Source organism: Glycine soja, chromosome 14 (assembly GCF_004193775.1).
Source record: "Glycine soja cultivar W05 chromosome 14, ASM419377v2, whole genome shotgun sequence".
Lineage (NCBI taxonomy): Eukaryota > Viridiplantae > Streptophyta > Magnoliopsida > Fabales > Fabaceae > Glycine > Glycine soja.
In genome coordinates this window covers 24,092,942-24,116,513 of record NC_041015.1, presented here as the reverse complement: position 1 = coordinate 24,116,513, position 23,572 = coordinate 24,092,942, and the positions used below count along the sequence as shown (strand labels likewise).

Below are 23,572 nucleotides of genomic sequence, written 5' to 3'. Positions count from 1 at the left end.
CAGTTAAATAAAGTTGATAAAAAATGAATAAGGCGTAAAACATATTAGATATTGACCTCAACTGCATAACTTTAAGAACACCCCTTATACTTGGTGATGGGAAAGGGCAAAAGATAGCCTTAGGGACTACCTGGATGACAAAAAATAAACAATTCCACCAAAAAAACATGCATATGCAACTAAACTTAGCAGGAAGGCAACAAAAGCAAAACATCATATGGAGAACACAAAATTGCGCGTGTCAGCAGGAGGAAAACTAAATTGGAACTCAAGATACCTGCATGAAAAGCAAAGCAAGGAAATGAAGCAAGTAAAGCACCATCCAACACTCAGCAATAAGCAAATGAAGCAAAAACAAAGAAAGAAGCTTTGGAGTAGTTGAGGGAATGACCGGGAATCCATAAAAAAGTTGAAACTTGCACCCCAAGTGGAAATGCGCAAAAAAAACAACAAATTGAACAGGCCGTAACACATGGACCATCGCCACAATAGTAACTTTCAGTGCCCCGTATTTGATGAGACAATCACCAAGAAAACCATCAGCTACATGGTATGACATCAAACACAGTAGAATTATTTACAAAAAAATAACAGGTTTTCGATTTTTTGATTGTCCTGAACTGCTTAAATTAGGACCAACTCAACACAACAAAAAAACATCCATAAGCAATCAACAATGTACAAAAAAAAAACAATATTGCACATTTTGCAAAAAGCAGACCAACATCGACAAAAACCGACACACCAAATCAAAACAAAACCCCAAAAAATCTACATGCAAAACCAACCACAAAATGGAAGACTTTCAGAATTGGGCATTGAGGCCCGCTCAGTTTTGACACGCCCTTTCCAATGGAGTTCACAGCCTCCAAGTCCTGCTCAATTATCATTAAGGGAAACATTCATTTCCAAGTCAAACGCAAAGACCATTTTTGAGATAAACAACATTTGTGAAGTAATTATCTTATTTATGTTTACATGTTAATTGCTTCTTTGCCTACCTCCTGCTGAATTTTACGCCTGTGATATTTCCTGCAGGAGTTTATTTGTCTAATTGTTGGTACAATCACAAATTAACAACCATTGTTGATACATTTTACCCTTTTGTGATCTCCTTCACCCTGCCTAAATAACAACCAAAACATACACCAAATCAAATTAACAATTATAGGTCAGCTCATGCTCCTCTGAAAGACTTACCTATTCGGCGATCTCCTTGACCCTGCCTATAACACAACCAAAGCATACACCAAATGACATCAGGTAATAAAGAATTGGGGAAAAAAAGGTAACAACTAAACATGCATAGATATTAGGAAACATTCGACGCATCGTCATCATGCGTCTATCAAATACCAAACAACATCAAAGATATCAGTTATTGTTATTGAAAAACCACAAACAAAGCCGAAAACATTTGTGAACAACAAATCAACAACACCACCAAAAAGCATGCATGTGTAACCAAACATGCATATTGAAACAACAATCCGTGTGAAACACACAGTGCATGCATGGAACAAAAGCTCAAGAGCGAAAACCAAAACAGCAAAAACAAACAACATTCCTTGCCAAACACAGCATGCATTGATGAAACAAAATCCCGACAGCAAAAACCAAAACCGACGAAACAAAAGCTCAACAGGAAAAACCAAAACTGGATAATAATAGCTGAAAATAAAAGTGGAAACTTTAAGTATTTAAGCATAAAGAAAACAAAACCCAGACCTGACATGGAAAACAAAAAAAAAAAGGAAAGAAACAGAGGAAGAAAAATGAAGAAGAAACAAAGGCAACGAAGAAGAAAGAAAGCAAAATGCAACGAAGAAGAAAGAAAGGAAACGGAGTTGGTGAAGAATGGACGGGTAATGTAGCAACACATGCCACCTGTAAGCAATTTAAGAAAAAGAAGACACATGCAATAATACATGGAGGACCTGGAAATGTGATGCAAAAATACCCAAAAAATCAATAAATTGGACACATGTCAACAACTGGAGCATGGACATAATAGCCTTTTTCATATACGTCTCATTTATAAGACTTAGTATAGATTGCTCTTTATATTTTAACTTTAGCACAAATTGATATTTCATGTTGTTCATTTTTATTAATTATTATTTTCTATTTAGGTTGTCTTACGATTTTTAAGTTTTTCCTTAATGGTCACTTTATTTTTCTGCCATTTAATATCAAGTTATTAAATTCCTGTTATTATTTATATTACCTCTCTTTGTCATTTATTTTTCATTGTTCTTGGTTTCAGCACAAAATTTACATTTTATGTTGTTAATTTTTTATATTTTCATTTACTTTTGTCTTACAATTTTAATTCCTGTCTTGATGATGATTTTATTTTTCTGTCATTTAAATTCAAGTTCTCCAACTTCTTTTATTGTTTATATTAAGCTTGATAATTATTTGCTATTTTCTTGGATCATCTATATATTAACCTTGAACCAGTAAATCAAACATAAATTTGGGAAAGGAATTTTCCAACAACTGATTCTCGTTCAACAAGAAAAGATGGAATAGGGATTTGACTGGGAAGTGATATCTACTTTCTTTTAACCGTTAGATAAAGAAAAAAAATAATAGTAATAAAATAAATGATTTAATTTGCATGTAAAATTGTTTGTAGAAAAACAAATGTGATCCTGAACTTTGAGAATAGAAAAAAATTCCCTTGGCTGGAACTTTAGTATATTTTCTTGTTCTTAACATTAGTATATTTTCATTCATCTGAAGTAGGAATATAAATTAAAAGATGTCGATAATATTTTGTTTTAAATAGATACATTTACCCATTTATTTATATAACCAACATACGTGGTGAAAAGAAATTGATACATGAATGAATATATATATATATATATATATATATATATATATATATATATATATATATATATATATATATATATATATATATATATATATATATATATATATATATATATGAAGATGCTTGCAGCAACTGGAAAAAAATGAGCTTTCGGTGTAAATTATTTTTTTTTCTATCAAACTACAGACTTGAAAATTGAGTATGAAGAAATAAAATTGGATGTTTAACTTGGTAAGGTTCTCGGTCTCTATCTCTATATCATGGTCATTAGATAAAAACTTTATTTAATTTGACATTTGTTAATAATAAAAAAAACGGTTTTATTTGATGTTTCACATCTGAAAAGAATTTTTCCTCAATATTAGTTTTTAACTTAGTCTATTTGAAAGCCGTGAGTATGCTATGTGGTTGTGGTTTAATCTAATCTTCCACATCAGAAAATAAATTCTTTCAATATTAAAAATTAACTTGGTTTGAATTGAAATTTTATGTCGAATATGGATATTTTAGTAAAATTTATCTCTTTGTAAATAGTTTAATTTAAGAAGTTAGATGAAGAACTAAATTAAATTAATAGACTACGCATAAGCATATAACTGTGTAGGCATAATTGATTGGTTCACATATATTAAAGTTTATTGAGAACTGTGTTTACATTTATTCGATGATGATTATGACTATTGTAAATATTATATTTTTGTTGCGTACTATGACTGCCATATTATCACTATTTGTGGATTATATAATTATTTTGTGAATGATAATTGAGACTGAGGTAGGTTGTATGCCTCTACAATCTTTAAGACTCTACTGGAAATTCCAAAGAACATTTAATGAACTTAACGAAAAGTCCCATGTTCCCCTATCATGAGTTAGGATCATGCTAATATGTTGATAAATATTTGTGTTTTAATTTAAAATTTATAAATATATATTAATTATATTAATTTTATTTTATAAAATAAAATATTTATTTTATATTTTTTTAAGATTTTGTTTTAATGAGTCAACAATTTGTTAAGGTTGTTTTGATACCTCTAAGTTGATCTAATGGTCATATTATTCTGTTGTTGCATAAATGCTTGTATATATCTTTCTTCCTCTCTAGAGAGAGAAGACCGACAGAGCTACAATCTCATCTCTTTCTTCCAAAATTTTCTATTTCTTCTCTTATAAAATAATTTATTTCTTGAGAGTAAGAGCATTGGTGTTCATAAGGTTCGGGGATCCTTTCGCTGCACACGATCGGAACCAACGGGTTGTCGTATCTTGGGAGAGGAGCGCAATCAGAATTTCTTAGTCGTGCAGTGGGGAGTGTTTTCTCTCTAAGGATAGCATTTACGAGCTTCAACCCAGACTATATTTTTCTTCCCCTAATTTATTTTTTCCTTGTGCTTATTGTATGTTATAATGCATTATTCATGTGCTGTCAATTAAATTTATTTTGCTACTGTTATTTTGTTATTTAATTCAAGACTCTGCATCTTCTTCGTATTTATTTTCTTTCATTTTTTATTTTATTTTCTAACAGTCTTAGAGATAAAATGTTTTATACTTTCTTCTTGCGCAGTCTTTTCTGCAGTAGCATGATGTTATATCAAAATATCTATAATGGATATAACTGAGTTCCTTTCTAGTAAGCATGAAAAATTAATGGATGAAAACACAATGCATTATGTTCCATTAAAAATGTTTTATTATATTATTTAATTCTTGAAATTTTAAATTAGTATGAGATTGTTGAAAAATATTTTCCTTGTCAATTGTATTTTTGTTTAAGATAAAATGCTTTTAGAATTAGTTTATGTGAAAAACTAAAAGCATCCCACTAATTTTCATTCCTATATGTTAGGAAGCAATGTTTTACTTGGTCAATTTCCTTTGTGAACATTACAAATATTTAATGTTAGGAAGTTTGTTCGATTTTTATTTTCTGTTTCTTAACGTTATTGTTGTAAATATTTTGTTGTTACACGTTAGTGACTGGTTGCCTCTATATATGTAGCTTCTTGCTATAATAATAATAAACATGTGAAAATACAACACACAAAGCAATAAAATGAACACTTGAGTGAAACTTTATATTTTGTATGTCACTTTTTTGATATGGTATCTTATATTTTTTTTTTTAAAAAAAAAATCTTTATGAGATATGGAGAAAAAGAAAATCAAATCTGAAATATCTTAAAGTGTGGGGGAGTCTAGTAAAGGTTAACATCCTTATTAATAAGAAAAAAAAATTGAAAAAAAAATGTTAATTGTATTTTGTTGGATATTTTTTACATAATATTACTTACAGATTCTTAGTTATTAATTCAGAAGTGACTGAAATTTCTAATGTTACTATTATGCAATCTAGAGATGTCACTTTCTTTGAAAATCTTTTTCCTTAAAAAATAAATTGTTAAATATTTGTATGGTTTGAAACAAGCTCCAAAGCATTGACACAAAAGTTTGATTAAGTTATTCTTTTTTATGATTTTCAAATTAATGTTAGTGATAAATGTGTGTATGTGAAACAATTTGATGATAATAGATGCGTCATTTTATGTTTGTATCTGGATGACATATTGATATTTGGTAGTAATATGCATTTCATAAATAATGTGAAGTCCTTATTGTTTAGAAACTTTGACATAAAAGACCTTGGTCAAGTAGATGTGATTTTGGGAATTAAGCTTATAAAGAAAAATGATGGCATGACTTTTACCCAATCTTATTATGTTGAAAAGCTATTGAAGAAGTTTAATTATTTTGATGCAAAACATGCTTTTACTCCTTATGACTCTTATCCATCAAGTTAAAGAAAAATTTGAGTAAAGGAATTTCTTCATATAAATATTCTCAAAGTATCGGTTCTTTGTTGCATTTGACAAACTCCTCTAGGCCTGTCTGATATTGCACATGCAGTTGGTAGATTGGAAAGTAATTGAGGTATTTAGTGATACAAAATTGAAGTTCTAATTTTGATGAAATAAAATTGACAAGTGATTATGTCTTTGCTTTAGCTAGTTGTGCAGTATCATGAAAATCTACTAGACAAATTATTATTTCACATGAAAGCAAAAATTATTGCTTTAAATACTGCTACTAGTGAGGCTGAATTTCTTAAAAATGTATTATGCGATTTATCATTATTAAATAAGCGTATACCTCCAATTCCAATGCATTGTGACAGTCAAATTGCTATATCTAAAGTGACAAGCAAAATTTTAATGAAAAAAGAAGACACTTAAGAGTGAGACATAAGTCTATTAGAAATTTGATTTCTCTTGGTGTCATTTCTCTTGACTTTGTCAGGTCAGAAAATAATATTGCGGATCCGCTTACAAAAGGGTTGACGCGTCAACAAGTACTTGAGTCGTCGAGGGGAATGGGATTAAAGCCCATTATTTAGTTACAACAATGGACACCCGTCTCCGTGTGATTGGTGATCCCATGAATGGAGTTCAACGGGTAACAACGAAATTGTTTGTTAACTAAAGTACACCAAAATGAAATTTGGCGGAGCTGTTCTGTTTCTCATTCCTATGACGAGGTGTATTATAAATTGTTGCAATATTAAGGTTGAGGTGTTTATATATGTGTATTTTTGGTAAAAAAAAAAATACCTCTTAATGAGTCCGATGGCAATTATTGTAGGGGTGGGGGTCACAACTCCCTCTTTGAGGATTCACCTAGTGAGTGTGGTGGTGGGGCCGCCACTGTGAGATATGGGCTAATCTCTAAGTGATACTCACGAAACAAAATACAAGCGCAGCCGTGTAACGCGCTACCACTGATTAGAACCTAATTGAACACCAATATTGTAGGGGTTGTGTACTAAAGTCTGGTTAAAGAATATGTAGTTCAAGACAATCAAGTCACTACATTTTTCTCGGATGGAAGTTCATAAACACTAGGTATAAGGCTCAAACCCGGAAGGTTCCTTATACTGAAATACAATATCACATGCTCTTTCTCTTATGTTTTTATACAAATTATCTTTTAGAAAATATATTTTAAAATATGTGGGAAAATGTTGATAAATATTTGTGTTTTAATTTAAAATTTATAAATATATATTAATTATATTAATTCTATTTTAAAAAATAAAATATTTATTTTAGATTTTCTTAAGATTTTGTTTTAATGAGTCAACAATTTGTTAAGGTTGTTTTGATACCTCTAAGTTGTTATCTAACGGTCATATTTTCCAACAGTCATATTATTCTGTTGTTGCATAAATGCTTGTATATATCTTTCTTCCTCTCTAGAGAGAGAAGACCGACAGAGCTACAGTCTCATCCCTTTCTCCCAAAATTTTCTATTTCTTCTCTTATAAAATAATTTATTTCTTCAGAGTAAGAGCATTGGTGTTCTTAAGGTTCGGGGATCCTTTCGCTGCACATGATCGGAACTAATGAGTTGTCGTATCTTGGGACAGGAGCGCAATCAGAATTTCTTACCCGTGCAGTGGGGGTGTTTTCTCTCTAAGGATAGCGTTTATGCGCTTCAACCCAGGCTATATTTTTCTCCCCCTAATTTATTTTTTCCTTGTGCTTATTGTATGTTATAATGCATTATTCATGTGCTGTCAATTAAATTTATTTTGCTACTGTTATTTTTTTATTTAATTCAAGACTGTGCATCTTCTTGGTATTTATTTTCTTTCATTTTTTATTTTATTTTCTAACAGCTAATGCATGAGTTCCTTAGTCAGGGAAGTTACAATATGGCACACAATGGGATGAAAGGCAGGGGCCACTGATAGGGACTAAGAGGTATGACATTGAGTAAGTGAGTATCTTAATGGTCAAGGGTTTCATCCTTCAATTGGGGGCACTCATTATCCCAAGTCAAGCACCTGAATACTTGCTTAGCATAACCTAGATTGTTGTAGTCGTGTAGTCCTGATGGGCAGGTAGCCCTTTCCTCAAAGATGATAATTATGGCATGGATGTTTGTACCTTATAAAAGGTTTACGAGCTCCCAATGGCTTCCCAATAGTTTCTAATGAGTATGGTGAATCATCAGAGGTTGGGTATGGACCATACGTCTGGTTAAGAGTTGAGGTCGAGTTTTATAACTTAGGTCAAATCCTAGGTTTTTCCCCCAATTGTTTGTTGCTTGTATGTTAAATCTATTGAGATTGATGAATCAGGCTTCCAAAGAGGTCACTCCTTTATCTTTGTTTTCTTTTCATATGTGTTCACGAATAAGTAGATGGACAAGTTCCAGAGGATGGGGAACATTCACCTAGCTTATAGCCCTCGGGGGGTTGGGACTATGACGCCTAAATGGATTTCTCTAAGTTTGAGGGACCCGTTACTATCTCTTTTCTATCAGTTATTTTGGGTTTTGGTTACCCATAAAGGACTTGACTTTGTCTATGACAACTTCTGATGATTTTGTGAGACCAACACCACTTCTGTTGGGCAATGATGACATGCCAGATGCTCATTAGTGGGATGACGACATGACAATCCCCGTTCCTCCTCTATAGTACTTTTTGTCACCACCTCATATGCTTGTTCAGTTTAACTCTAAGGATTCCTCTTTTGTACCTTCTTATCATGTTGATGAGGATTATGATTATTATTCATATTTTGGGTCTGAGATTAACACTGTAGAAGTTATACTACTAATAAGCAGGCACTCATTGGTGATGATGAGGAGGAGATGGTCGATTCTGATGATGGTGATGACATGGACTCGGAGGACTTAGTGAAGATCACTGCTGAGGTTGTTGATTTTAGGAGGCCTTATGTCGTTTTAAGGAGGTCTAGTAGGTGTACGCACTGCTCTTACTTATAGCCCTCTATGGTGTTGGGAGTATGACGCCTGAATGGGTTTCTTTATCTTTCAAGGACCAGATACTATCTCTTTTCTATAATACCCTCTACCCTGATACATATAATCAAGAAAAAGATATAAAAATCTGAAATTTTATTAAATCATTTTTTTCCAGATCACTTAAATAAATTCACGTGGGTAAAAGGTTCACATTCATTTCACTGTTATCAAATAAAACTTATCAAAAACATTTTCGGCTCTAAACAAGGTCGTTCACATTTACAAAAGAATTCAAGGTAAGAAGTAGAATAAAATAAAGTAAAATAACATGTTTAGAACATCATGCCCCAATACCAAATTCTATCAGAATGTTGTGTCTCAGTGTTCTTTGGCACAAGATTCTTTAAAGTCATTCACCTAATTATTTGTTTTATAAACACAAAGTTCAAGATCATCAAAGGATCTAAACACAAACAACACATTCGAAGTGGTTATCACATTCCTAACTATAAGAGAAATGAGACAACATGTAGATATACATATCATATAATATAAGTATAAAATGCTTAACTTAACACAATTCACATCATTTTACCACATTGCCTAACATCACTTGTCCCAAGGATTTAACCAAAAAATTACATTTCGCACCTTTACATTAATCATGTGTTCAGAAAAACAAATCTCAAGTACAACACAACATCTCACACTCACGCATTTCATTACCCGCTATCACATAGTAAGTCACAATGATCATTACACAAGTGTTATGCAACAGATACACTAAGACTCAATCCTATATGCAATATGGTACCATGTCAGTGAAAAAGAACACTAGGACGCTTAGGAGTACATAACAAGACACATCATATGATGGATACGTCAGGTCACTCTCACTAGGTAAAATCATAAGGTGACCAGTCAGGGTCACTCTATTTTGCAATAATGCTCCAACCATATGGGATCAACATAGGCTTAAAGGAGCACTCAAACCTAGTGTATTTAACTCCAAGGCCTAGACTCTGAATAATCGATTAGGGCATCACCTTCTTAATTCAGGTTCAACCCCTAAAACAACTTTTGCATGCAGACATTGTTCATGAATTATACAATATCCATGATCTCACACTTGTTTTCAAACATGTTTAACAAATTTCGCTACAATTTGACACTTCAGGTTCCTAACTTGGAACCCTACACTTTCCTTTTAACACCTTGTGCATTGCGCTAAAATTTAACACCTCGTGTTCCTAACTTGGAACCCTACACTTTCATTTTAACACCTCGCACATAAATGTTTCTCTCAAGGTAAATACTAGTCGAGTTATTGTATCATTCACAACTCACAATACAAGTAATTGTCACATCAAGTATTAACCACACACTTATTCACAATCATATCTCATGTCCACAATTTAACATCTCACAATGTCACAATCCATCATTACATATTTACGTGTATCTCACAATTTAGCGCATGTTCAACTTTGCATTAATACTCAATCTCAATAACATTGTTATAATCTCAAAGCATCATGTTATCTCACAATTCATCACATATTCAATTTACCACTTACACTCAATTTCAATCATAATTTCATGATCCCAATATAACAATTTATCATGCTAATCTAATAAGTCTTATCCAAACCACAAATAAAATATAATCATACAAGAAGAATTACAAGACAATAAACATCCAAAAATAAACCATAATTTGATCCTCTAAGGATCTATACACATGTTCATTCTAACCCCAAGTGCGATAAACTCATCCCTTACCTCTAAGTGGGTTCACATGTGTAGTCTGATAGTGATAGTGACATCTCTAGTAGTTCTCTAAGATTTCTCAAATTTTTCTCTAGTTGCTCTGTTAGAGTTTCCAAGCGTTTGAGAGAATGAGAAGAGATTATAGCCTTCATTCCACTATCTTCATGCGAGGAGCATGTCTCCCTCCACGGACATTATTTTAAAAATCCCAACGGCAGAAATATGAAAAAATGAGTTTCAAACATGGTGTTCCAATTTTACGATAATCTGACGGTTAAAAAGTCTAGGATTGTAGTTTTACTGAGATAGGTTTGGATATATGCAGGAAAGAAAGAGAGCTTTGTGCGAGGGACATTTCTCCCACCACAAACATTATTTCAAAAGATATAATTGGTGGAGATTTTCAAAAATGAGTTCTGAACCTAATGTTTAAATTTCACGACAATCCAACAGTTAACGAGTTTGGAATCGTAGTTTTACTATATGTGGAAAAAAAAGAAGGTTTTGAGATAAAATAAAGGGAACAAGAATTTGAGAGGATGAGAGAGCGTAAAGATGTATCGTAAATATAAAATTGATCTAGTGTGTCTCTATTTATACCTAGGATACTCAGCCTATTGTATACTCTATTCTTCTTTATTTTATTATTTTACCAAAAGGAACTATATTTTACTCCCTATTAAATGAATAAATAAAACATCTTTTTTGTTTTATAAGAACATATATTTATTTTATTTACCTTAAAATCATTAGTTTAATTAATAAATCTATTTCTTTTTATTTATTTGATTACAAAATCCTCATTATTTTACTAAAACTATTTATTTTTAACTAAAATCCTTTTTAATTTATTTTACGAAAAATAAGGTGTTACACTTTCTATCACCAATTTTGAGCATCTAGTTACCCATAGAGGACTTGACTTTGTCTATGACAGCTCCTAATGGTTTTGTGAGACCAAAATCACCCCCGCCAGGCGATGATGACATGCCAGATTCTCATTAGTGAGACGACAACATAATGATCCCCATTCCTCCTCTACAATACATTTTTCCATCACCTCAAATTCTTGTTCATTTTGACTTTGAGGAGTCCTCATCTGTAGCCTTTTTATCATGTTAATGAGGATTATGATTATCCATATTGTGGGTTTGAGATTAGCAGTGTAGGGAGTTGTATTGCTAATGAGTAAGCACTCATTAGAAATGATGATGAGGAGATGGTGTTGAGGTTGTTGATCTTTTTGGAGGTCTTATGTCGTTTTGGGGAGGTCTAGTAAGTGTATGTACTGCTCTTACTTAGTTCATTATTTTGCTATATATAGATGGGTGGGTAGTTAGATTGACCTCATTCCTTTTGTATGTATTTGGACAATTGTACCTTTGACATATTTCCTTTTTATGCACTAAGGATGATTGTAATCCATGATGACTATGTATCGACGCATGTGTATGTGTGTGTACGCTCATGTGCCTGTAACTCTTAGTTCATGGTCACGACTCACTATATAAGTTTTTCTAATTAAACGATTATGAAAAGTTTAGCATAGATGTTTATTCAAAATAAAATTTAATGTAGTCATTAAATCTCTAAAAGATTCACCGTTATCACCTTTTTTTCCATGACGGTCGTTGTCGGTAGTGGTAGCGGTAGCGATAACAAAGACCATGATCGCCATAGCAGCGAAGGTGGTATGATTAACGATGGTGCTAGTAGCAACAACGATTATGGTGGTGGAACCTATAATCATGGTTGTAATGAGTTATTTGAGATATGCTAGAAAGTAATAAGAGAGATATTTATAGATTTATTTATTATTTGATTAATCTTTCAGAAATTTGATTATATATTAGATTTTATTTTAAAATTTTAAATATTTTAATCTCATCTGTCTATTATTTTTTATCTTAATTTGATTATTATTGTTAATTGTTCTCATGTAAGATAATGTTTTCACAATAATTATATATATATATATATATATATATATATATATATATATATATATATATATATATATATTTATAATTATTGTAAAAACATTATCTAACTAGATAAGTAAGTACATAATTAGATTAACTATTGTCTTAAAATATAAGGGGTGTCACAATTTTACTTAAAATTCATATAAAATCATTTTAAATAATTTTATAAATAAATATTTTGTTGAATAGTATCTATTTTATAATGTTAAAATTTTTATACTAAAAATAAATTTAAATCTAATTAGTTAATATATTTATTACAAAGTAACATTTTGACTCTGTGTTTAAATGAATTTATTAAATATATTTTCATTCAAAATAATTTTAAATTTTTATAAATAATATCATAAATTTAATTAGTTTAAAGTTTTTATAGTAGAAATCACAAATATTTGTCATGAGAGGTAATCTTACTCAAAACTATTATTTGCAATAAAAAAATTTCTTCAACTACTTCACATAAGTATGCACCAAAGACTTGATAATCTCATAAGTTATAATAGTTTTAGTTATGACAATGACCACAAGTATTATTCAGGGGAGAAAATGATGGTCAGACAACAAAGTTTTTATCCGAGTAGTTAACACATTTGCACACAAAAAATTCAATAATATTTATTTTTATTTTGAAATCCTACAATATTATTTTTAGTTAGAAATCATTTTTACATAAAATATAGTATAATAATTTTATTAAATGAATTTATTAAATATATTTTTACTGCAAGATAATTTTAAATTATTTACTCAAGAATATCATAAATTATATTATTTTTATTTTTTACATAATATGTAGTAACAAATATATTAACGTTAATTTATAAAATATATTTTTATTACAAAATAGTTTTAAATTATTTACTCAATAATTTTTTTGTTCAAGTATTTCATGGAAATGCATACAATAGACTCAATAATATTATAAATTAAAATAATTGTTTTTTTATGGGAGACAATCATATTCAATATCATTATGGACAATAGTCACAGCACAATTATTTCTTTGACTAGTTAACCTAACTATATACCAAAGACTAAACAATATTTATTTTTATGTTATAAACCCATATTTACTAGGTAATCATTTCTACGTAAATATATAATAAATATTAAAATTAATTTATTAAATATATTCTATTACAATAATTTTAAAATACTTACTCAAGAACATCATAAATTAAATTAATTTCAATTTTATGATAGAAATTAGTGTGTTTAAAAGGAATTTAAAAGGATTCATGATAAAATAACGTGTTTGAATATAATATTTAAAAGGAGATTTAATTTCTGGTATTTTTATGAATCATTTTGATTTACTAAAACAATGGAATTTCAAATTATTTCAAAAAATAAAGAATTTGAAAAAAAATTTAGAGAGGTTCACTCTAACTCACGTTCTTGCTTGTGATTTTTTCTTGCTCAACACTCACAACTACGGGTGACCAAAGTTTTTACAACTGACATCAATATAAATTGTTTTTCACTAACGTTGGCTTATGTTTTTTTTTTGTGAGAATGTTTTGTATGATGTCAACCAAAGCTATTTTTTGTCGATATCGGCTAAGATTTTTTTAGATGATGTTGGTTAGGGTTATTTTTTCGATAACGTCAGTCATGAGAGTTTTTTACTAACGCCGGCCAAGGATATTTTTTTGTCGTTGTCGTCCAAGTTTTTTTAGTTAATGTTGACCAATGATTTTTTTTGCTGACATCGATTAGATTTTTTCTACTAACATCGGTCATGGCTAAATTTTGAGTAGACACCTGCTAGGGTTTTTCCAACGAACATCAACCAAAGCTATTTTTTAGCCAACATCAACTAGGGTTATTTTTTAGCTAATGTTTGCTATGGTGTTTTAGCTTATGTCAACAAAATTTTGTTAGCTGACGTTGGTTAGGATTTTTTTTTTTGCTGAAATTGACTAGAGTTTTCTACTAACATCAGCCAGAGCTATTTCTTAACCATATTAGCTAGGATTTTTTGGTTGATGTTGGCTAGGGTTTTTTTCTGCTAACACCAGCTAGGTATTTTTGACCGACATCAAGCATGACTATTTTTAATGGACATCGACTAGGTTCTTTCTTCAACATCTACTAGAGTTTTTTCGGTCGACATCGGTCAGAGCTATTTTTTAGTCAACATCAGCCAAGGCTATTTTATAGCCGATGTTGGCTAGGGTTTTTTGTCCGACATTGATTAGGGCTATTTTTTAGCCAACTTAGTCTAGGGATTTTTCGGCCAACATTGACCAATGATGTTTTTCAATCGAGGTCAGGTAGGTTTTATTGGTCGACATCGACTAAGTTATTTTTTAGCTGATGTTGGGAAGATTTATTTTGTCAACACCTGCTAGTGTTTTTAAGGCCAATGTTAGTTAGTTAGGGCTATTTATCGACTGAAAAATCCCAAGATGACATCAACAAAAAAATCCCAAGCTGACATTGGCTAAAAATAGCCTTTTTCAATGTTGTTTGAAAAGGCCTTAGCCAATGTCAGCCAAATAAACCCTAGACGACATTGGTAAAAAAACATAGCCAACATTGACAGAAAAATAGACTCAACTAATGCTAGTTGAAAAATAGCCCCAATTGACGTCAGCTAACAAATATTCACGACATACTTTGAAAAAATAAACCCTATTTGATGTCAACCGAAAAATAGCTTTGGTTGATATCGGTTGAAAAACATCACTGATTGTGGTTAGGCAAAACAATCCTAATTAAAATTATCAATATTTTGTATTTTTAAATCACTAAAAATTGAAAAATATTTTTTAATTAATATTTTAACATTATATTGTGTTTGTTTTCTATAAAGTTTAACATTAAAATTTCATCTATTTAAAATATATAATTAAAATTTTACATATGAAGAAAATTGAATTTCCTTATCTAAAAATAAATTGAAGAAATTTGAATTGATTTATCCAAATTAAAAAAAAAGAATTCAAAAAATGAAGAAAATTAAAATTAAAGCAATTCAAATTTCATAGAATTTTGAAATTCATGATCCAAACACAAGGTTAAGGGTGACAAAACTCTTTTATTGAGATTGAGAATTTAACCTAACAACATATCAAAGGATCAACAATTTTTACACACACACACACGCACACACACACACACACAAACAATGCATATTTGAATATTAATTTGTTAAATATATTTTTATTACAAAATGTTACATATTTAATAATATCATAAATTGAATTAATTATAACAGTGTTTAATTTTTTTACATCAATGCATGATAAATACATTGAAATAAAATTTATAAGATTGAAACAGGTAACAACATCGTTTCAATTTTTTAATTAGGATTTGGTTGAATGATTTTTTTTTGCTTGAATATTCTTACTTTTTTCGCTTCTAGAGAATATAAATAGTTAATTAGGTTTGTTTTAATATAAAAATTCAATTTTATAAAGTGTATTTTGAGCGTACATAACAATAAAAGCAACCCTGTGAATGCACATATATCTTGCTAGTCTATATCCTATATTATAAAAGAGGAGTATAGGAAAAAGCCTATTGTACCCCTGCTTAAAAAATTGCCACCTGTAGTTTGCCCTTCTTCATTTGTTGACGTGTAGGTTGAGGGAGCTGGTGTTGGAGCAAGCAAAAAGCCATGCCTCAACTACGTGCCACAGAGCTTCCCGTATTGTTCAAATTCAGGTTTTCCCTTTCTTCTTCTTCTTCTTCTTCTTCTCATTCCCAATTCAATTTTCTTTCTTTCTGAAATTCATTCATTAATTAATTCCTTTGTGCCAAATAGGCAACTCTGTCAGAGAGAGCTCTTGAACTACTTGCTTTGCCTGATGACGACATTCCTAACTTACCCTTTGATATCGGTAATTTTAATTTTAATTCAATTTAGCTATTCTTTGTCGCTTTTGTCGAATTTTATTGGCTTATGAATAATCGACGTAGGTTGTGGATCGGGACTTAGCGGTGAGACAATCTTGGAGAATGGACACCATTGGATTAGGCTTGATATTTCAGCATCAATGCTTAGTATGTTATGTTTTGAAATATTGTTTGTTATTCCTATTTATTTTGAATTTTTATATATTTGTTGCTAATTCTATTTATTTTTGTTAAACGTATAAGATGTTGCGGTGGAGCGAGAGGTTGAGGGTGACCTTTTACTTGGTGACATGGGTCAGGTATATCTCTACTATTCACCTTATTTATGCTTAATCAGTATTATTGCTATTGCAATTGTTGTTCCTGCTCAATGTTATCGTGTTCTAATTTATGTTATAAACTTATAATACTCTTTTGTGTGTGTGTTTTGGTCATGATGTTTGTGTGCAATGAATGAGTTATTATTGACAAAATAAAAATGACATCCATGCTCTGCACCTTGGCTTACTATTTTTCTATCACTTTTTCGTTTGGTTTCAGGGTCTAGGAATTTGTCCTGGAGTTATGGATGAGGCCATCAGTATATCTGCTGTTTAGGTTTGTTTTCAATATAATAAAATGAAATCTTACCACCCATCCATACTTATCAATGCATGCAATTAAATGCTGGAAATCAATAGTTCAAAACTGAAGCAATGAATCCCCCCTGGCACCCCCAATTGCTGTTCCTGCTCAATGTTATCGTGTTCTAATTTATGTTATAAACTTATAATACTCTTCTATGTGTGTGTTTTGGTCATGATGTTTGTGTGCAATAAATGAGTTATTATTGACAAAATAAAAATGACATCCATGCTCTGCACCTTGGCTTACTATTTTTCTATCACTTTGTCATTTGGTTTCAGGGTCTAGGAATTCGTCCTGGAGTTATGGATGGGGCCATCAGTATATCTGCTGTTTAGGTTTGTTTTCAATATAATAAAATGAAAGCTTACCACCCATCCATACTTATCAATACATGCAATTAAATGCTGGAAATCAATAGTTCAAAACTGAAGCAATGAATCCCCTCAGTCTCCCCCTCGATTAAGAACAAAGAAATAGTAGTAACTTTTTTAGGATAAAGAAATAGTAACTTGAAAGGTGTGCCTCAACCAATATTTCATATATGATATAGCATGCAATGTTTTTAGAACTATGATAAGTTTAATATGATTAAGTAGCACAATCTTTTTTTTGTGTCTCCTTATGCTTATGATGAATTGAAATGCCGCATCTATATGCAACCTATATACCATTTAAACAAAAATTTGTGGTCTTCCTTTTTCACTTCCACAGATGGATTTGTCTACTTTATGAAGCTAACTTTTCGAACATTTCTTGATCACATAGAATAGTTGTCCTTCCTTAAAGAATTATTGAGACATTAGATATTTTTTTCTGTCTAAACTTTTAGAAGCCAATTGATCATTTTCTTCCTAATAACACCCACATTTCGAGTTTGTGGTGGATGAAGCATGTGTCTGAAATAGCCTTGGAGAATCTTAGAATCTGATTAAGAGGCATAACTGCACAAGCATGGATGATCATATAGGGTGGGGGTGAACACAGGTAATAAATCAGAATGAACCCCATGTTAAATGTGAAAAATAAAATAACTAAATTTGCGGGAAGTGGGAGAATGGAAGTCATGGCAAGGCTTCTCGCTGCTGAGACTTTCTCTCACACTGTAGCAGGTAGGTACATGGAGACCCTACCTTTTAGAATTTCTTACTCATACTGCCTGACATTGTTTGCTGGATTTAGGTTATTATATATTATATATCATTATTATAATATAAAAATAATATATATAGTACTTCACAATAAGTAGTTGTTTTTTTATTTAGAATAAACCAGTGCAATGGATTGGTAGTGACTGACTCATGACTTATCTTTCTCTTTTTGACTAATTTATCTGGGGATCCATCCTTTTACACCTCTATTTACTTAGTACAAGTAAAACCAAAGCACCCTGATTTCAAACGCAAGGATGGCTATTCTTTCTGGCTTGGCAAGGATGAAAAGTGGGTTTTGCCTAAATTGGAAGGACTTCAATTTGATGTTCCAACTGCTATATCCAAAAAAGGTCTGTCTCTGTCTGTATAAACCATAAAGGCCTCATCCATCATAGATAGTTAGTCATATTTAAGATGCATGATAGAGTTGGTGCAAACAGATTCTCACTCTGATTTGGGGTTCATATCTAATTAAAAAAAAATTATATTTTTTATTTTGTAGCCTGGAGATGCTTTCAATTTGTCATGTTTGTTTTTCCTGTGCCACTTACGATTATTCCTTATGTCCTATTTCCATTTATGCATCATATTTTGTTTTAAAGCACACATGTCTCAGGTGATGGTGGTGAGTCCTGGAATGATTTGTGGAAGCAATGACTTCCAAGACTATTTTGATGATGATAAAGAATCAAGAGTTAAGCAAGTTCCAAAGAATCAGGAGTCAAAAAGCTTCAAGAATCAAGATTCAAGACTCAAGAGAAGACTCAATCAAGATAAGTACAGAAAAAGTTTTTCAAAACATTGAGTAGCACAAGAATTTTTCACAAAATCTTTTATCAAAGAGTTTTACTCTCTGGTAATCGATTACTAGAAGGTAATAATCGATTACCAGTAGCCAACTGATGCAATCCTATCCCGCAAGGGCATTGGGTAGAAGACTCCAAGTAGATTGGGCTAGAGATCCAAGGGAAGGCCCTAAGGTTCTCATGAGCCTTAGGGTAGATTTTGAGCCCATGGGCTAAGCATGACCCGCTTATCTTTGTAAATATTAGAATAGGTTTTTTCTTCGTTTGGGCCTTGTATTTTGGCCATTCTAATAGTATAGGGTTTTAGCCTTGTATTTCGGGGCATTTTGAGTAGTCTTTGTAGTAAGGACTTTTTTTTTTTTCTTGATGGAAGCTAGCTTGTGGAGCTTCTATGGAGGCTGGATCTTTGAGCTTCAATGAGGTCCTTCAATGGTGATTTTTCACCATGGAGATGCAGCGGAAGACAAAGGAGAAGAGGTGAGAGGAGGCGCCATCCATTAAGGAATAAGCCATGGAAAAAAGAGCTTCACCACCAAGATGAGCCTTGGATAAGAAGCTTGGAAGGATGCTTCAATGGAGGAAAAGAAAGAGGGAGAGAAAGAGAGAGGGGGGAGCACGAAATTGAAGGAAGAAAAAGGGAGAGAAGTTGAACTTTGAGTTGTGTCTCACAAGACTCTCATTCATCAAAGTTACCACAAGTGTTACACATGCTTCTATTTATAGACTAGGTAGCTTCCTTGAGAAGCTTTCTTGAGAAAACTTCCTTGAGAAGCTTCTTTGAGAAAACTTCCTTGAGAAGCTAGAGCTTAGCTACACACACCCCTCTCATAACTAAGCTCACCTCCTTTAGAAGCTTCTTTAAGAAGATTCCTAAAGAAGCTAGAGCTTAGCTACACATACCTCTCTAATAGCTAAGCTCACCTCCTTGAGATGAGAAGCTAGAGCTTAGCTACACACCCCCTATAATAGCTAAGCTCATCCCCATGACAAAAAAAACATGAAAATACAAAAAAAAAAAAGTCCTTACTACAAAGACTACTCAAAATGCCCCGAAATACAAGGCTAAAACCCTATACTATTAGAATGGCCAAAATACAAGGCCCAAACGAAGAAAAAACCTATTCTAATATTTACAAAGATAAGCGGGTCATGCTTAGCCCATGGGCTCGAAATCTACCCTAAGGCTCATGAGAACCTTAGGGCCTTCCCTTGGATCTCTAGCCCAATCTACTTGGAGTCTTCTACCCAATGCCCTTGCGGGATAGGATTGCATCACCAACATTGTTTTCAAAACTGATTTAAAAAGTTGTAATTGATTACCTTGAGCATGTAATCGATTACCAATGTTTTAAAACATTAGGTTTCAAATTTCAAGAGTCACAACTAGTGATAAAACATTTTCAAATCATTTTAAACTTGTGTAATCGATTACACAATACTTGTAATCGATTACTAATGTTTCTAAATGTTTTCAAATTTAAACATGAAGAGTCACATCTGTTGATGTGTAATCGATTACACTATGATGGTAATCAATTACCATGTGACTGATTTCGAAAAATAAATTACGAAAAGTCATAATTCTTAAAGTAACTTGTTTCTGAAGAGTTTTTCAAAAGAGTCACAACTTTTCAAGTGACAAGTTTTCAAAAAGAGTCACAACTTTTAAAAGGTGACTAATTTGAAAGAAATTGCCAAGAGTCACAAACTTTAACTTGAGTCATCAAATGATTATAAATATGTGAACATGGCATGAATTTTCATAACTGCTTTTATAGAACTTATTGATTCCTTTCATGCATAACAGATCTTCATCTTTCTAAAAAGTTTTTGTTCAATACTTTCTCTTTCAAGAAAAGTTCATTGACCGAAAACTTGTGTTATTCTTCTTCTTCATTCACTTCTTTCTCTTGCCCAAAGATTCAAAGGACTAACTGCCTGAGAATTCTTTTGATTCTCCCTTCTCCCTCTTGACAAAAGATTTCAAAGGACTAACCGCCTGAGATATCTTCTGTTTCTTACAAAAGATTTCAAAGGACTAATCGCCTGATATATCTTTTTCCCTTTCTCTTTATACAAAAAATTTCAAAGGACTAACCGCCTGAGATATCTTTTGTATCCCCCTCATAGAGAATTCAAGGGACTAACTGCCTAAGAATTCTTTGTCCTAATACATTGGAGGGTACATCCTTTGTGGTACAAGTAGAGGGCACATCTACTTGGGTTGTTATACTGAGAACAAGAGAGGGTACATCTCTTGTGGATCAGTTCAAGTGGAGGGTAGATCCACTTGGTTGTTCAAAGAGAACAAGGGAGGGTACATCCCATGTGGATCTTTGGCTTGTAAAGGATTTTACAAGGTTGAAAGAAATCTCAAGAACCGTTGGTTGCTTGGGGACTGGATGTAGGCACGGGTTGTGGCCGAACCAGTATAAATCTTGTGTTTGTCTTCTTCTTCCCTACACTTTTTAATTTCCGTTGTGTACTTTTAATTGCAGGTTTTACTTTTGGTTAAGTTATTGTTTTTGTTCTTTACTTTCTTAACTTAGTAGTAAAAGCCTTGTTGAATCTAGTAACGTTAAGAAGGATAATTTTTTAATTAGTCAAGACACATTAATAATTAATTCAACCCCCACCCCCTTCTTAATTATTCTAAGGCCACTTGATCCAACATGATTTGGTGCAAAACTATGCTAACTGGTGGGATAATAGATTAAATAAGGTAATCCAATTTTCTGTTTTTTCCTTGTGTTCTTAAATCTTTACAAGTTTATATTACTTTATTAGAATTTTTTGTATTGAGTTAGTAGTTCATTTTGATTATCAGAGGAATGCAAAAGCTCCCGATTTCAAGCACAAAGAAACCAGTAAAGGGTTGTGGCTTGATTCTTCATCAAAGTGGGTGTTGGAAAAATTGCCGCCACCTATGAAGCCTAAACAAAGTGTAGATACTGAAAGGACACTGGTTTCATAAGCAATGGACAGTGAAGTGGAAAATGAAGTCATTCTCTTTGTTACACTTCCATGTAATTAACTTATGCCTTCCCAAGTTCTGTTTTTGTGACATTTATTTTTATAAAACTAAGCATTTCAACCATTCGGCTACTAAGCATTTGACTTGCAGTCTTTACCTAGGCGGATATAGATATATTAGCTAGCTGCTTCTGATGTGAAAATGCATTAATCATCAGACAAAATTTCTACTACTTCTGTACATCCTTATTCCGCATATGAGGGGAAGTGTTTTTGCTCAATTGATGGTGGATTTCATGTTCCTAATATGAAAGTGCATTTTGGAATTTTTTTTTCACGAGCATGTTTATTTTCTATGTGAGCCATATGTGCAACGTGCAAGTCTTGGCTCAATTAGAAAATGGCAAAGCTTGTTGTTGAACGTATATGTGGTGGTTGTAACATCCTGGAAATTTCTACCTGGAATTTTTGGAAACGATGTATTTTGAATGATTATATATATATATATATATATATATATTATTCAGTGTATATGCATATATGTTCTTGGTAGAAATAGGAGTAGTGGGGGCAAGATATGCGGGTTAGACTAATTAAGGAAGAGAAATCCATAACTGGGAGGTTATGGGTTAATTCCTAATTAATTAGTTAAAAATCATCATTTTGCATGCGACTTGGAATTTAACGAAACCAACCTCTGAACCACGCTCGGGGTTTTATTCTGAGCGTTTTGATATATATATTGCGTACTTTCGAAAACTGGCCCCGACGGACGCAGAGAAACGCGAGGAACTGGAACCAGAGAAATGGTACGCAAACCGAGGAAGGATTTTAGCGTTTCAAAGGTCAGGTTTTTCTCACTTTTGTGGCTGAGTATGGGTCACAATCAAAAGGGAAAGTGGGCCCTTTTGGCTCCACTCAAATAGAGACATGTGGCATTGCTTAAATAAAATAATAGAAAAAGAGAAAACCCTTTATTTAAAACCAAAAAGCTTTTCTCTCTCTTCACTCAGCCCCCACACTTTTCAGACAGCTCTCTCTCTCCCTCACGTTGCCATTCTCTTCTTCTTCATTCTCCATTGAAGCTCCAAGCAAAGCTTCAACCTTTGGCCATCATTTCTGCCCCAAATCGTGAAAGGAGAGCATTTTCGGGGTCGTGAAATGCGTGGCTACGAGTGGGACTTCGAAAATTCAGGTTTGGGTGGACTTCTTTCTCCTTTGATTTTCGTGGGTATGGGGTTTTGGGAGATATGATGGGTAGTTTTGTTAGTTTTCTACTTCATGATGGTTATTTGTGAAGACTCTTGTTGAAAGCTTGTTGAAATTGCCATGTTTGGATGAGTTAGACATACCCATTCTGTTTTAGGGTTTTTTATGATGATGCTTGTGATGTTCATGTGCTGAAATTGCTCATGGAAAACTGTTAGAGATGAAGGGTAGAATTAACCTAGGGTTAGAAAGTGAGAATGTGATGTTATGAGTGGAAAAAGAGTGAGGCTTTGAGAGTTGGAAGGTTAAGTCTGAATTCTGTGGTAAATGGAGGTTAAAGTGAGTTAATACTAGCTTGAAATGTCATTTAGGACTTGGGAGAAAGCTTGGACTGTGCTAGAGAGAAGAACGAATGATCAAAGTGACCAAAGAGCCATTTCTAGGGCAAAATTGGGTGTTGAAGAGTCAAATTTTGATTCGGTGAGATTTTAGGTGTAAATCCAGTTTGAGCAAGTTTAGATTGATGTTATAGACTTGTGTGAGGTGAGAGTTTGCTTCAAATTT

The 23,572-nt window shown here is 32.3% G+C and overlaps 1 protein-coding gene and 1 long non-coding RNA gene across 2 annotated transcripts; both read left to right on the top strand.

The window, feature by feature from the left end:
* The first annotated feature begins 472 nt into the window (after positions 1 to 472).
* Positions 473 to 17,413, top strand: LOC114383936 (18S rRNA (guanine-N(7))-methyltransferase RID2-like). The gene is made up of 7 exons (XM_028343633.1): positions 473 to 550; positions 8,480 to 8,607; positions 15,969 to 16,050; positions 16,151 to 16,226; positions 16,306 to 16,389; positions 16,486 to 16,541; positions 17,148 to 17,413. Exons 1-7 carry the CDS (start codon positions 473 to 475, stop codon positions 17,202 to 17,204), a joined length of 561 nt encoding a protein of 186 aa, XP_028199434.1. The 3' UTR covers positions 17,205 to 17,413.
* Positions 17,414 to 21,497: 4,084 nt separating this feature from the next.
* On the top strand, positions 21,498 to 22,127 carry LOC114383034. Its single transcript, XR_003660369.1, has 2 exons — positions 21,498 to 21,548; positions 21,654 to 22,127. It is a non-coding gene; the product is annotated as an uncharacterized LOC114383034 (long non-coding RNA).
* The last annotated feature ends 1,445 nt before the right edge of the window (positions 22,128 to 23,572 follow it).